At 40.9% G+C, this 16,532-nt stretch overlaps 1 protein-coding gene across 1 annotated transcript in view; it reads left to right on the forward strand.

The window, feature by feature from the left end:
• The first annotated feature begins 2,337 nt into the window (after nt 1-2,337).
• The window catches only part of SNX25 (sorting nexin 25), a 255,337-nt gene continuing 241,142 nt past the window's right edge, over nt 2,338-16,532 (forward strand). The window contains exon 1 of the mRNA XM_007948369.2: nt 2,338-2,757. Within this exon, the coding sequence (XP_007946560.2) occupies nt 2,338-2,757 (420 nt within the window). The remainder of the gene's footprint in view (nt 2,758-16,532) is intronic.

The raw sequence follows: 16,532 nt of genomic DNA on the forward strand, positions 1-16,532 counted from the left end.
ATCAGTTACGTGCTTTATTAAAAAATAAAGAGAAAAAAAGAGGAAGGAGAAAAGAATCAGAAAGTAGTAACTTCTTTTGATGTTATCACCGAGGCATGGCAAAGTGACATCTGGCCTAAGTCATTACTAATCCCTTTATTTTTAACTTACAAGATGTAATAGAGAATAAAGTGCCACATGACTGTGAATTAATATTAAAAACAGAAACAGCTTTTTAAAAATGATACATGAATATATTTTACGGACATAGATGGATAAAACAATTCATTTATGCACTGTTTCATGAAGAGCTAAATGTTAAGGATAATTTTTTAGACCTTTTCATCTCAAACTTGACATTCATATCATTCCAGAGAAATTTATTATGAAGACATGATTGAATATATAGGTGGGCTGTGTATGTCAATGAACATCTGTATTTTTTATTTCTAATACTAACCTTAGGAGCTCTGGTAGCATAGTGCTAAAGCACTTGACTGCTAACCAGAAGGCTGGCGGTTCAAACCCACCGGCCACTCCTCGGAAGGAAGGTTGGGCAATCCTACTTCCGTAGTGATACTGCCTCGGAAACCCAAGGAGGGGTCGCTATGAGTCGGGGCCGACTCGACGGCACATAACAACAACAACAACAATACTAACCTTAGATAGTACTTCATTTTTTACAACAATTATTTTGTTTGAATGTTGTATTTTTTCTTTGTTGAAATGACATTTTAATAAACTTATTCACAGATGAAAAGATTTCTTATAGATAAAACATACCAAACCAAACCAAACTCACTGCAGTATAGTCCGGTTTCTGAGGTGGTATCACTATCTTCCTTGGGTTTCCCAGGCGGTATCATTAGGGAAGTAGATTGCCCAATATTCCCTCTGAGGAGTGGCTGGTGGGTTTGAACCACCAGCCTTCTGGTTAGCAGTCAAATGCCTTAGGCACTATGCCACCAGAGTCCAGATAAACATAGTACTTGAAAATATATTTTCATGCCCTTTAAAAAAAAATGTTCCCTGGGAAGCAAGGTATAGCTGAATTTACTGGAAAACTATAGCACTTCTTAAACACTGAAATTCTTCATTACAGCTGCATGGAAAGAGTTGTGGGCATTTTTTTTTTTAATGTTTCTCATATCCTTAAATATGGTCTTTATCACTCCTTCCCTCAACTATTTGCCTCTCCTTCCTTTTTCTTCCTCTTTCCAGTCTTACTTTGCCCTCTCTACGCTATTATTTCTTTTAATAATAGAGCTTTTAAATAATCATTAATCTCTTTAGATTTCTTTTGTATCTATTATAAATTAAATATACATGTGCAGCTTTAGTGGTGTAGCAGTAATTTTTAATGTACATCTCGCATACTGATATCTATAATTTCAGTAAGCATTATCTGTACATTAATGGGTGTGACTATAATAAAAATTATTTGGGCCACTTTCATTGTGTGGGTAATAGCTGAATAGCTGGCAACGAAAATACAGGGAACTGGAGCCAAAGTGATTATAACAATTGTGTACACCTTCTGGCACTAGGCATACATCTTGGGGCCTTTCCCCTAACTAGGAATAGCAGGCTTCATTTACCCTCTCAACATTAGTCTGAGTTCTTATTTATGGAGTCTGGTGGGGAGGGAAGGTAGGTAGAGGAAAAAAGGTGTTACAAGTGAGGGTGAGGGTAAGGAATGTTGCCTATTTGAATAGCAGGTGAAAACAACACAAGAGGGTTACTTGTCAGTGAAGAGCACAGAGAAAGAAGTAAGGGATTACCTGAGCCCGAGAATTACAAACGTTTGACACCTGCAGCAAAAATTTCCATCAACAGACGGTATCCTGGGGAGCCAGGGTAAGGTACCGCCGGAAGGAGCAGTTTTTAGCGCCCCTCTCACCGCCTTGGTGGGGCGGCCCCTCCCCCGCGCCCTGGGTGGGCGGCCGGGGGCCGGGCGGGGCCGGGAGCCTCCCAGCTGTCACTCACGCGGGCCTCGGCCGCTCTCCGCCCCCCGCCTAATACGCACTTCGGGGCCGCCCCCACCCTTAGTCCACCTCAGGTTTCGCCAGTTTCAGTCACAACACGGTCAGACTACCTGGGTTCGTCGGCTGGGCAGCTGCGGGCCCAGCGCCGGCTGGCGGCGCTGAGGGGTCGCTGAGAGGGGCTCGGCGGCGTCTGTTGGAGCCGTTCCCTCCTTGGCCCGCGGGTGAGGCATGAGCGCGGACTCCCTTTGCCTCGGGCGCGGCGGCAGCGGGAGCTGCGAGGTTAGGAGGCGCCGCTCAGAGGCCACAGTCCAGGGCACCCACGGGGGACAGCAGGGCAGGAGATGTGCCTGTCTTTAGCGGCACAGGAAGCAGCATGCACCCCGATGCCACCGACAGCAGCGGCGCCGGCGTCAGCTCCGCGTCGGCCGCTGGCGCCGGCGACCGCCCTGCCCCGAACTCCTCGGGTAAGCGGCGGCCGGAGCCCCGGGAGGACGCGGAGGCGGTGGCGGAGGCGCCGGGGGGCCCGGGTGGCTGGAGCTGCCTTGTGCCAGCGGCCGCGGTCGCACTCGCCGCCTTGTCCCTGTCCAGCCTGGGGCCCGACTGCTGGCCGGCGGCAGGCGGCGGGGGGCCGTGCACTTCCCTGCTTAGGCTCATCCTGTACCTGGGCTGCGCTGCGGCCGCGTTCGTGCTGGGGACCGTGCTCGCCCTTGTCTGCCGGAGTCGCCGAGCGCCGCCGCCCGACTTCACCACCGCCTGGAGCCGGCTGGCCGAGATCGCCCGTCGCCCTCCGGAGGTGAGTACCGGTCTTTTTGGTGTCTCGCGCGCCTGCGGCCTCAGCCCTCGCTTCCCCGCTTCCGGTGCGAGCCGCTGGTTCTCGGAGCCCGGGGTTGTAGAAGCGTGGTGGATCTTCTTTGGCCACTCGGCTCTTCTTCGAGGCTAGAAGCTGGAAGGAAAGGGTCTGGGGTTTGTCGGCCCCGCGGGTGGATGCAAGCATCCCCACTTGCACCAGACTTTGTGAGGTTTGCCGAGATGCAGGTTATTTCGAAACAAAACAAAGCAAACCCTCTGCCGTGGAGTCTGTCCCAACCCATAGCGACCCGATAGGACAGAGTAGAACAACCCCATAACGTTTCCAAGACTGAAATCTTTACGGAAGGAGACCGCCTCATCTTTCTGCCGGAGAGCGGGCTGGCGGTTCAAACCGCCAACCTCTGGGTTTGTAGCCTATCGTTTTAACCACTATGTTACTGCTCAGTAACCATCCTCAATTAAAACCTTGATAGTTTAATAATCATTCCAAATTCTCCGTGTTGTTCTGCAGTTGGTGAATGGAAGGAAGTGGTGGAAAACAGCATTCACAGTACGCAGGCACTGTATAGTGGTTGTGTTTGATTCTTCGTGTTAGGAAACTTTATAGCCATTTACAGATGATGAAACTTAGACTCAGGCTAACTTGGGGCTAAGGTCACACACCCAGAACCTCACACCCAAGCCCATATACACTTATTACCACACCATCCTTTTTTCCACCATGTTAATAAGTAATCTCAGCTGGTTTATAGGGCTTAGAAAGAGAATGCCAGAAATCGTAGTTTGCAACAAACAGAAAGCTATCTTAAGTGACATGTGGGACATTAGAAATGTGGTTAGAGAATATAGGAAAGGACATTATTTTTAATGAGCTCTTTTCCTAAGTCGGAAGGAAGATTGGGCAATCTACTTCCGTAGTGATACTGCCTCGGAAACCCAAGGAGGGGCTGCAATGAGTCGAATCCGACTCAACGGCAGTGAGTTTGGTTTGGTTTGGTTTTTTTCCAAATCACTACTTTTTTCAACTTCCCAATCTCCTTATAATCCTGTAAAAGTTGGGCACTCACTGCTTGGCTGAGTGATAACTATCATTAAACTGAAATTACTGAAGCAGTGTGAGGTAAAGAAGGTAACGGTGGCTGAACTTCATGTTTGTTTGACCGTTAGCCCTTTGGGTTTTGTATTTGCTTATGATATGATGTCCTTCAGCCCTTTGTAAAAAAAAAAAAACATCAACTCTTCACCAAAATTATCTTTTCCTTTGTTGAGAGAATAGCTTTGAGGTAATGGCTGAGGGATTGCAAATAGGCTTCCTTATTCAGCAAATTAGGAAATCAGTATATTAACAAACAGGAAACTTCATACCTAATTTAGCAAGAGCTGGTGAGCAAGTGTGCTTTTCCTCTTGTATTTTTCCTACAGTGCTAAGAAATAAGGACCCCAAGATTTTATCAGTTGTTTTATTGATCTAAAAAGAAGCTCCAATTCTTCAGAGCATTGGAGTAAGTTATAATTCATTCAGTACAATGTATTGAACAATTTGTATGTCATGTACTATTCTGGAAGCTGTAGTTGAATCAACAGTATATACATAGCCTTGTTTTCTGGAGATTACATTCTTGTGGGGGACCACATCATAAACAAAGGAGATAATTTTGGATGGTAATAAATGCTTATGAACACAAAAAGCAGGGTTAAGTAATTACGAGTGACTAGTTAAGTGGATTCAAACATACCAGTAATCATAAAAATGGCACAGGATGGGCAGTGTTTCATTCTCTTATACATAAGGTCCCCTTGAGTCAGAGCTAACTGGACAGCAGCTAACAACAATAGTAACTGGAGAGGGGAGAAAGAGGGGAGCCCTGGGTGAGGTAGACTTCTAAGTGCTTGTTTGCAAAATGAAAGGCTCATGGTAAGAACAGCCTGGCCTGGCAGTCTCCTTCTGAAAAATCAGCCACTGAGCGCCATATTGAGCAAAATTCTACTCTGACATGTGGGGGCACCATGAGTTGTAATAGAATCCACATTAACTGGTAATATGTGAGGAAAATTTAGTTAGGTGAGGGTCACAGCCCCACCACTGTGGGGCCAGAAGCCTCTGGTAACCACTCTTTCCTGGAAGATACATTCTTACAAAGTCCCCAGTTTATTTGCACCTCTTGGCAGATAAAACTTGGATTATCATCCAGAAAGATGATTTGGTGGAGAAATTAGAGAAAATAGGACTTAAAAAGAGACAAACAAAGAAAGTAAAGCAATGTGTTTAATCTCTCATGTACTACCCAAAGGTTTCATGTAATAGCAGAAGTAAAGTACAGTCTGAGAAAAATTATTGGTTATTCTTTTTGAATTTGGATTCTTATAATAACTTTAAATTTTAAAAAAAGTACACTAGGAAATTTACTTTTTAGATTATGTTTTGGTTACCTAGTGCTGCTGTGACAGGAATATACCACAAATGGGTGGTTTGAACAGGAGTTTATTCTCTTACAGTTTTGGAGGCTAGAAGTCCCAAATTCAAAGTGCTGGACTAGGGGCTGGCTGAAAGCTCTACCTGCTGCTCCTGGTCCATTGAAGCTGGAGACTTTTCTTCACTTAGTCAGCTGCTGAGGCTGAGAAGCCCAAGGTCGAACAAGTAAAAAGGCACAGTCCCAGTATTACTAAACAACACTGCAGGCCTCTAATTCAAGTCCAGAAAAAGTCACAAGATTGACAGAGCATGCTGAACAGTGACTTGGCTACATGCAATGTTCAAGAGTGGCAAAAAGCTGGAGACCTTCCTCAAAGTTGCTTCTTGTATTCTCTCTCTCTATATACGTACTGTATATATTTATATCCCTAAAGGGGCTACTTAGCTGCTCTAGTAGATTCCACCATGGAGTTAATTACCAATCTTACCATGGGGAATAACTACATCCAGTTGTCCAGCCAAGTTGACACATAATCTTAACTATCACAGATTATATATTAGAATTGAAATGCATGTTTTCACTTAACATTATTATTATTTTTTTAAATAATTGGTACTTGTGTTTATGCAGGCCTCTAATTGTGCTGTATTTACAATACTTTGTGTTTAAGTTTTTTTTCCCCCCTCTTCTTAATGAATGGAAAAATGGGAAGCATAAGCATGTGGTGTAGTATAAAGTATCTGTCGGGGCTGTGGGATAGAAGCTGGATCGCACAGGTCATCTAACATGTGGAGGGGGTGGCTGTTTAGCAATGAACCAAATGGAGCCTCTTAAGATAACAGTGACTACTACAGAAATTTTGATTCAGTGTGAAGAAACGAGTCTTCACATATTCTGACTCATATATGTTTTGAGTTCTTCCAGTTTTAGCCAAACATGTCAGATACTGAGACCCATGCTTCTATCCATTCTTCCTTTTTTTTTTTCCCACCCCTTCTTAGTTTCCTTTTTTAGAGGGGAGAAAAATGATTATGCTCTTAAAATAGGCAACTAGAGAAGTCACAACTAAAAGGAAGAGGTGTTTTCATGTCTGTCGTTAGCTGCCATCAAGTAAGCCAGCAACTCATGGCTAAATACTGCCCAGTCCTCATGATTGGTTGCAGATTAAACTAGTATAATCTATAGGGTTTTCATTGTCTGATTTAGAAGTAGATAACCAGGCTTTTATTTCTAGTCCATCTTAGTCTGGAAGCTCTACTGAAATCTGTTCACTATCACTGCAACATGCAAACCACCAGTGATAGATGGGTGGCAAGCCACATGAGGTATTTTCTTATTTAGGAATGTTCAAATCCTTTTGCGTGCATTACAGGGTACTTATCAGATATAATTTCCAGGTAGCTGTTGGTAGTTGAGTCTGCCTGATTGATACCTTTTATTAGCCCTTGCACATTGTAGGAGCTCAAGAAATATTTGGTAATGTTAACAAAGAAAATTATGTTCATTTGTGGTCACTAACATAGTGCTTTTTCTGTGCAATTAATTTAATATCTGTTGGGTATCTCCTATGCACAAAAATTTTTATTTCATGTGGATGGCAATCACTATTGTTTATAGTTCTAGGTAGAAATAACCTCCAGTGGTATTTTTTTTTCTCGATGGCACATAACAACAACAACAACAACAACAACAGGGAAGCTTTTGTGTAAGATTAGAAAGGTTGCTGAAAAACACAGATTTTGTCATGGACCATACTGGAGCTGTGATGTTTTGAGGCCAGCCTATTCCTGATGTAACAGTTATTAGTCCATCTTTGCTGAGTGGGCTGTCATAGTGTGTTCCTAGTCCAAGGTTGTAGTTTGGTCTTCTGTTGGACCAGTTAACTCACCTGGAGCCAGAGCCTCAGATATTAGCCGTAGTTATTTGACCCTTGTGCAGCATCTAATCAAGGCAATAGCCAGAGAAGTAGGGCAAGGGTGAATCAGTAGTTTAGAAAAACTTATCACTACTTTACCAGCAATTCAAAGGGTATTTTATAATAGAAACCCAAAAAAAAAATTGCTGTCATGTTGAATCCGATTCATAGTGACCCTTCCTTGGGTTTACAAGGAGATATCACTATGGAAGTAGATTGTCCAACCTTCCTTCCGATGAGTGGCTGGTGGGTTTGAACCACCAGCCTTCTGATTAGCAGTCAAATGCCTTAGGTACTATGCCACCAGATCTCCCTTACAACAGAAAAGGGAATATATTTCTTACATATTGACATTTGGAAATTGAAGGAGAATGGCTTCCTTAACTGTCTGTTTTTTTTTGTCACATTGTCTATGGTTTTTTCTCTTTCTTTTTGTTTGTAGTTTATTAGATACTTCTTGATTTCTATCCTATGAGTTCAAGAATAAATAAGTAATTGATTAATGGGGATCAAAGGACTGATAAAAAAAGTCCACAAGGTAGGTGCTAGGTTGTTGTTGTTGTTGTTATGTGCCGTCGAGTCAGCCCTGACTCATAGCGACCCCTCCTTGGGTTTCCGAAGCAGTATCACTACGGAAGTAGGATTGCCCAACCTTCCTTCCGAGGAGTGGCTGGTGGGTTTGAACCGCCAGCCTTCTGGTTAGCAGTCAAGTGCCTTAGCCACTATGCTACCAGAGCTCCTAGGTGCATATGGGAAATAAAGGCCACAACTATGTGAAGAAAACAAGACTTTTCAAAGTTTAGCCAGATAGAAAAGTTCAAGAAGTTAATCAAATATAACTAATGAACAATCATCTATTGAAAAGCTGATATATATTTCCTATTCTGTTTTTGTTAGATAATGTTTTGTATAGCTAATTGCTGAGTGTCAGTGTCAAACATATAGGAGGTTCTCAATGGGTAGATTTTGCCTGAATGAATGGATTATTGTTTGAGATGAGAACAACTTTAAATATGCAGCTGACATTTTTAGATTTGAAATTTCAACCAGATTCCAAAAGAAGGACCGTGGAATAGTTGGCATGAAGTATATAGCCCTGTTTTTAGTGTTAAAGAAAGGTCAAAGATGAACAAGATACTCCTGTCCCTGCCCTCTCAGGTTTAGTAGATTTTTCTGATAGAGATGATTGCATGGGAGGGCAGATGTTTACAGAGACAGTAAAAACATTCACACAGCAATTCACTGCTCTAGTTGGCTTCAGTTAGAACTCTAGATTTCCTAAATGAGTTCTTTTGTTGTTATTAGGTGCTATCAGGCCAGTTCCGACTCATAGTGACCCTATGTACAACAGAATGGAACACTGCCTGGTCCTGCACCATCCTCACAGTCTTACTATGTTTGATTACGTTGTTACAGCCACTGTCAATCTATCCCATCAAGAATGATCCTCTTTTTCACTGACCATCTACTTTACCCGGCATGATGTCCTTCTCTAGGAACTGGTCCTCCTGATAGAATGACCAAAGTAAGTAAGACAAAGTCTTGCTATCCATGTTTCTAAGGAGCATTCTGGCCGTACATTTTCCCACACAGATGCGTTCCTTATGTTCGTCCATGGTATATTCGATATTCTTTGACAGCACCATAATTCAGAGGAGTCAATTCTTTTTTGGTTTTCCTTAGTCATTCTCCAGCTTTCCTATGCATATGAGGTGATTGAAAATATCATGGCTTTGGTCAGGCACATCGTAGTGTTATAAGTGACATCTTTACTTTTCAGAAGTTTAAAGAGTTCTTTTGCAGCTAATTTGCCCAATGGAAAACGTCATTTGATTTCTTTTATGAAACTTTTCATTGTGATTTCCCTGCAGTATTACAAAGCAGATTCATTTTATGTTCAGTAGCTCACACACATTTTGTTTGGACACTGATTATAATCCCTACGATGTAACAGTTCTCCTACCTTCTCCCTATGGTTACCTCTTCTCTGTGTCCTTCCTTCCTTCCTGCCTGCCTATCTCTCAGTGCTAGTGCAAATGCAAATGTAAATGCTGACCTTCTGATCTCCCATGGTTGGCTGTTCTAAGGAGTGTATCACCCTGGTGTAGTTGGTCAGCTTGTAGGTATGTCTATTGTTTGGCTGAGAGTTGAGCCAAGGGAGTGAGTCCAGTTCCATGCCTGACAGGTGACTTGTGGCCATAGTCCTAAAGGTTTCACTGGTCTTCATCCAACCAGTAAACTTGGTCTTTTTTATGTTTCTGAATTTTTTTTTTTCCCCTCAAAGATTTATAGCCTTGGAAACCTTATGGGGCAGTTTGGCTGCATTCTACAGAGTCACTGAGTCAGAATTGACTTGATGGCAGTGGGCTTTTTGGACAATGATATGTTTTTTAATTTTGTTTTGCATTTTTTTTCCATTATATCCAGGATCCCCAATTTTGATTTCTTTCCAAGTGGTTGGCTTTGGAAGCTAGGCACCATGTACTTCTGGTCTCAGGGTGGTATAGGCTGAGGTTCCTGTGGGCTATTAGTCTCTTGGACTAATTGTTTACATATGTCTTTGATTTTCTTCACCTTTCTTTGCTCAGGATAAGGAGAGACAAATAGTTGCATCTTAGATGGCTACTTGTGAGCTTTTAAGACCCCAGTTGCTATTCACCAAAGTAGAATGTAGAACAGTGTTTTTGTGTACTGTGTTGTGCCAGGTAAGCTTGATGCCCTTTGGGGCCATGGTCCCGAGCCCGCAGGCCCAGCAACTCATTCCCTCAAGGTGCTTGCTTGTGGCTAAGAAGTTATCCTAACTTGTTCTCTGTTAGTTTTGTAATATATATGGATGTTTTGGTCATCTAGTGCTGCTGTAACAAAAATACCACAAGTGGATGTCTTCAACAAACAGGGATTTATTCTCTTACAGTTTAGGAATCTAGAAGTCTGAGATCAGAGTGCCAGCTCCAGAGGCTGGGTGAAGGCCCCTCAACCTTGAGTTTCATCTTTGCCTTTTGTTCCAGGCTCACTAGAACTAGAGGCATCTCTTAATTCAGCAGCTGGTGGCTGCTGAAACTGACGAAGTAGAATGGGACAGTACCAGGATTATCAAGCAACATGGCAGGCCACTAGTTAAAGTCCAGAAACAGTCCTAAGGTTGGCAAATAAAATGACAGGCCAGTCATTGATGACTCAGCCAAATGCAGGGTCCAAATATGCCAAGAAGCTTGAGACCTTTCTCAGAGCATCTTCTTGTATGCTAGAAGCAGACCACATCCCTGAGGCAGCTACTCAGCTGCTCATATTAAATTCTACCATGGAGTTGATTACCAGTCTCATCATGGGGAATAACTACATCTGGCTGTCTAGCCACTCAAAACTAGGCCCAGGCAAGTAGACGCATAACCTTAACCACGACAATGTACATTTTTATAGGATTTGTAAATATGTATATAGGAATATCATTTAACAAACCTGTGTATGGTCATGTGTGTATTCCTGTTTCCCTACCCATACCTTGTCTTCTTGTCTCTGTATCCAGCCATAGATTATTACTGATAATGCAGTATTGTGTATGTAGTAGTATTTACCTTTGTTGCCTGTACCTCTTGTGCACCTCTCTGTGTCTTCCTTTTCCTTAGTGATATTGTGCTGGTCACATGCCTTTGTTATATTGCCTTTCCCTTCACCCAAATCAGCATGTCTCTTAACTAGTTAGCACTTTTCTCTCCCTTCCCCTTCCATCCCTGGTAACCAACAAAGAGAATTTCCTTCCCTGTGTAAACCTTCCCTTGACTTTTTATAATGGGCTTATAGAATGTTTGTAAGCTTCATTATTCTTTAATGTTGCTTAGTATTCCATTGTGTGTATGTACCATAGTTTGATTATCCATTCATCTGTTGATGAACAGTTATGTTGTTTCCATCTCTTTGCTATTGTGAATAGTACTGTGATGAACATGAGTGTGCATATATCTAGTCATGTACCAGATCTCACATCTTTAGGATATATTCCTAGTAGTGAGGTTGCTGGACAAAATGGTATTTCTATTTCCAAATTTTTAAGGAAGTATCATAGTGTTTTCCACAGTAGTCATAACATTTTACAGTCCCATCAGCAGTGTATTCGAGATCCAAACTCTTTACACTCTTGCTGGCATCATTTGCTTTTCTGTCCTGTTGAACTTTGCTATTATTGCTGTGGTGAGATGATATTCCATTGTTGTTTTGATTTGCATCTCTAATGGCTAATTATCGTGAGCATTTCTTTACGTATTCATTGGCTGCCTGAATATCGTCTTTGGTAACACGTGTGTTCATGTCCTTTGCCCAGTTTTGAATTGGATTGTTTGCCTTTTTGATGCTGATGTGTTGAACTCTGCTATAAATTTTAAAGTTAAGTCCTAGCCTAGATAAGTCCTAGCCAAATATTTTTTCCAAACTGTAGGTTCTCTGTTTACTTTTTGGAGAGTCTTCTGATGTGCATAAGAATTTAATTTTGAGAGGGTCCCTGTCATTTAGTTTCTCTTGCATTTTGGGTTATGCTTGATAGTCTATTTATGCCATAAATTAGGGCACCTATTTTATCTTTGATGAACTTTATAGTTTTGGGTTTTACATTTGGTTTCATATTATAGTGTGACGTATGGATCTTTTTTCATTTTTCTGGAAATGGATATCTGGTTTTGGTAGCACCATTTGTTAAAGTGGCTCTCCTCCATTTAATGAGTTTCAACTGTTGGTCAAAGATCAGCTGTCCATGGGTCAGTGGATCTGTTTCTGGATTTCTCATTCTACTCCATTGGTTTATGTGTCTGTCATACCAATAACTCTTTTGACTGCCGTAGTTGTATAGGTTGTGAGATCAGGGAGTGTGAGATCTACCTTGTTCTTCTTCAGTAGTGCTTTGCTTACCTGAGCTCTCTTTTCCTTGTAAAATTAGTGATTGTTTTTTCTATGTTCTTAAAGTTGATGGAATTAGGATTGGGAATACATTAAATATGTAGATTGCTTTGGGTAATATTGACATTTTCACAATATTCAGTCTTCCTCTCCATGAACACGGCATGTTATTCCATTTATGTAGGTCTCTTGTAGTTTCTTGTAGTGATGTTTTGTAGTTTTCTTTGTATATGTCTTTTGTATCTCTGGTAAGGTTTATTTCTAAGGATTTTATCCTTTTGGTATTGTAAATGGTATTGTTTTCCTTATTTCCTTTTCAGAGATCTCTTTGTTGATGTAGAGAATTCAACTAATTTTTGTATATTGATCTTGTATCCTTCTACTTTGCTGAATCTTTCGATAAGTTTCAGTAGTTTTCTTGCTGAATCTCTTGGGTTTTCTATGTATAGGATTACTTCATCTGCAAATAAAGATTGTTTTATTTCTTCTTTGCCAATTTGAATGTCTTTGATTTCCCTTTCGTGCCTTATTATCCTGGCTAGGACTTCCAATACAATGTTGAATAGAAGTGGTGGTAGAGGTCATCCTTGTCTGGTTCTTGTTCACAAGGGGACTGATTTCAGTTGCTCTCCATTGAGAATAATGTTGCTATTGGTTTTGTATATATGCCCTTTATTATGTTGAGGATTTTCTCTTCTATTCCTATTTTTCTGAGAGTTTTTATCAGGAATGAGTGTTGGATTTTATCAAATGCCTTTTATGAATCAATTGATATAATTATGTGGTTCTTTTTCTTTATTTTACCTATGTAATAGATGATGTTGATTATTTTTCTAATGTTGAACCATCCTTGTATACCTGGTATGAACCCTACATGGTGATAATGTATTACTTTTTGGATATGTTATTGGGAGTCTATTGGCTAGGATTTTGTGGAAGATTTTTGCATCTATATTCATGAAAGATACTGGTATGTAGTTTTCCTTTTTAGTGATGTCTTTGCCTGGTTTTGGTATCAACGTTGTGCTTACTTCATAAAATGAATTTGAGAGGATTCCATCATTTTCTAGGATCTGGAATATTTTGAGGAGGATTGGTGTTAGTTATCTGAATGTTTGGTAGAATTCTCTGGTGTAACTGTCTGGGCTAGGACTTTTTCTGTTGTTAATAATTTTTTTTTTATTACCAGCCACTCCTCGGAAGGAAGGTTGGGCAGTCTACTTCCGTAGTGATACTGCCTCGGAAACCCAAGGAGGGGTCACTATGAGTCGGGCCGACTCGACGGCACATCACAACAACAAACAACAACAAATAATTTTTTTATGACCTGTCAATTTCTTCTTTTGTTATGGGTCTGTTTAAATTTTCCACCTCAGCCTCTGTTAGTTTAGGTACATAGCATGTTTTTAGAAATTGCCCATTTCTTCTAGATTTTCAAATTTGTTGGAGTACTGTTCTTCATAGTATTCTGATACTGTCCTTTTTATTTCAGTTGGTTCTGTGGTGACATTGCCCAGTTTGTTTCTTATTCATGTAATTTATATTCTCTCTCTCTTTTCTTTTGTTAAATTTGCCAATAGTGTGTAACTTTTATTAATCTTTTCAGAAAACCAATTTCTAGTCTTGCTGATTTTTTCTATTGCCTATCTATTTTCCGCTTCTTGACTCTTTATTATTTCTTTTCTTCTGATGACTGTAGGTTTTTTTTGCTGCTCTTTTTCTAAACTTTGGAGATACTGGTTTAAAGTGTTGATTTTGGCTCTTTTTCTTTTTTGATGTGTGCATTTATTGCTATAAATTAGCCTGTGATCACTGCTTTTGCTGTGTCCCAAAGATTTTAGTATGTTGTATTTTCATTCTTGTTTGATTCAAGGAATTTTTAAATTTCATTTTTCATTTCTTCTATTACCCAGTTGTTTATTTATTTATTTTTTATTGTGATTTGGGTGAAACTTTACAAAGCAAATTCATTTTCCATACAGCAGTTCACATACACTTTGTCTCATGACATTGACTATAATTTACTACAATGCAACAGCTCCCCTCCACTTCTTCCCCATACTTACCTCTTCCTTGTGTCCTTCCTTCCTGCCCCCTGAACTATGTCCCTGTGCATACAGAGCCCTTCTATTCTCCCATAATTGTTCTCTCCAAGGAGTGCATCTACCTAGTGTAAATGTTCGCCTCATATGCCTGTCTTTTCTTTGGCTAGAAGCCACGGTGTGGGCTTAATTCCAGTCCTGAAGGGCGTGAGGAGGCATAGTCTCAGGGCTTCCATCAGGCTCTTATCAGACCAGCAAATCTGGTCCTTTTTTTTTTTCTTTTCCAAATGATACTGAGTTTTGTTCCACATTGTTCACCCACTCTACCCAGGATCTCCTACATAGATCCCCCTCTGAATGGTTGACAGTGGTAGCCAGGCACTATCTAGTTCTTCTCGTCTCATAGTTGTATAGGCTGAGGATCGCGTGGTGTACTAGTTGCTTGGACTAATTATTTCCATGAATCTTTGGTTTTCTATATTCTTCTTTGCTCTGGATGAGGAGAGACCCATCATTGCATCTAGATGTCTACTTGCAAGCTTTTAAGATCCCAGTGACTACTCACCATAGTAGTAGGTGAAACAATGTTTTGTGTGGTACGTTACGCCAAATGAGCTTGTTTTCTCCTGTGACTATGGTCCTGAGCCCACAGGTCCAGCTACTCGCTCCCTCTGGGTAGCTGGCTGTGCTCAAGAAGTGACTATAAACTTGTCCCTTGTCAGCTCTACTATACACCTGGGAATTCTTACAGAACATAGCAATACACTTGTAGAAACATTGTCTGCCAACCCTATACATGGCCTTGGACACACTCCCCACTGCACAGACATAACTAATAGTTCAGCCTGTCTACCCATCTGTCCACCAGTATATTCATGTTTGCCTTCACTGACAACACAGTACTGTATGTGCAGAAGGGTTCATCTTTGTTGTCTGTACCTACCATATACCTCTCTATGACTTCCTCTTCCTCAGTACCACCGTGTTGATCATTCACATTTGATACATTGCCCTTCTCTTCACCCAAATTAGTACTTGTCTCTACCTATTTAATAGTGTTCCCTGTTCTCCTGTCCCAGCACTGGTAACCAACAAAGAAAATTTCCTTCCATATAGAAACTTTTCTTTGACTTTTTACAATAATGGACTAATACAGTATTTGTCCTTCTGTGATTGACTTATTTCACTCAGCATAGTGTCCTCCAAGTTCATCCACGTTATGTGGTGTTTTGCGGATTGTGCATTATTCTCTAGAGTTGCATAGTATTCCTCTGTGTGTATGTACCATAGTTTGGGTTACCCATTCCTCAATTGATGGACACCTAGGTTGTTTCCATATTTTTGCCACTGTAAGTAGTGCTGCGATGAACATGGGTGTGCATATATCTGGTCTTGTCATAGCTCTCACTTCTTTAGGATATATACCTAGTAATGGAATGGCTGGGTCAAATGGTATTTCTATTTCCAACTTTTGAAGGAATTGTCATACTGCTTTCCACAGTGGTTGTACCATTTTATAGTCCCACCAAGCAGTGTATGAGAGTCCCAATCTTTCCACATCCTTGCCAGCATTTGTTGTTTTCTGTCTTGTTGAACTTTGCTACTAGTGCTGGGGCAAGATGGTGTCTCATTTTTGTTTTATTTGCATCTCTCTGATGGCTAATGATCATGAGCATTTCTTCATATGTTTGTTGGCTGCCTGAATATCCTTTTTTGGTGAAGTGTCTATTCATGTATTCTGCTGATTTTTAAATTGGATTCTTTCTCTTTTTATTGTTGAGGTGTGGGAGTTTTCTATAAATTTTAGAGATAAGTCATTGCCAGATATGTCATTGTCAAATATGTCATTGTCATTGCAGAATATTTTTTTTCCAATCTGTAGGTTCTCTTTTGACTTTTTTGGTGAAGTGTTTGGAAGCATATAAAAATGTAATTTTTAGAAGGTCCCATTCATCTAGGTTCTCTTCTGGTCTTTGTGCATTTTGGGTTATGCTTGATAGTCTATTTATGCCATATACTGTTGTTGTTGTTATGTGCCGTCGAGTCGGCCCCAACTCATAGCGACTCCCTCCTTGGGTTTCCGAGGCAGTTTCACTACGGAAGTAGGATTGCCCAACCTTCCTTCCAAGGAGTGGCTGATGGGTTTAAACCTCCAGCCTTCTGGTTAGCAGTCAAGTGCTTTAGCCACTATGCTACCAGAGCTCCTTGCCATATATTAGGGCCCCTAAATTTGCCATTAGTGTTTCCTTGAGGAAATTTATAGTTTTAGGTTTCACATTTAAGTGTTTGATCCATCTGGAGTTAGTTTTTGTGTGTGGTGTGAGGTATGTACCTTATTTTGTTTTTCTGCAAATGGATATCCAGTTTTGCCGGCAGCATTTTAATCCATTAACATTCAGGGTAAGTATTGATAAGTTTGAATTTGTTGCTGTCATTTTGTTATGTATTTTTTCCTGGTGTCCCTGGTTTCTTTGTTCCATATTATTTTCTGTGCTGAGCT

The sequence above is a fragment of the Orycteropus afer genome, unplaced genomic scaffold (assembly GCF_000298275.1).
Source record: "Orycteropus afer afer isolate SDZICR_OR568_19922 unplaced genomic scaffold, OryAfe1.0 scaffold00215, whole genome shotgun sequence".
NCBI lineage: Eukaryota > Metazoa > Chordata > Mammalia > Tubulidentata > Orycteropodidae > Orycteropus > Orycteropus afer.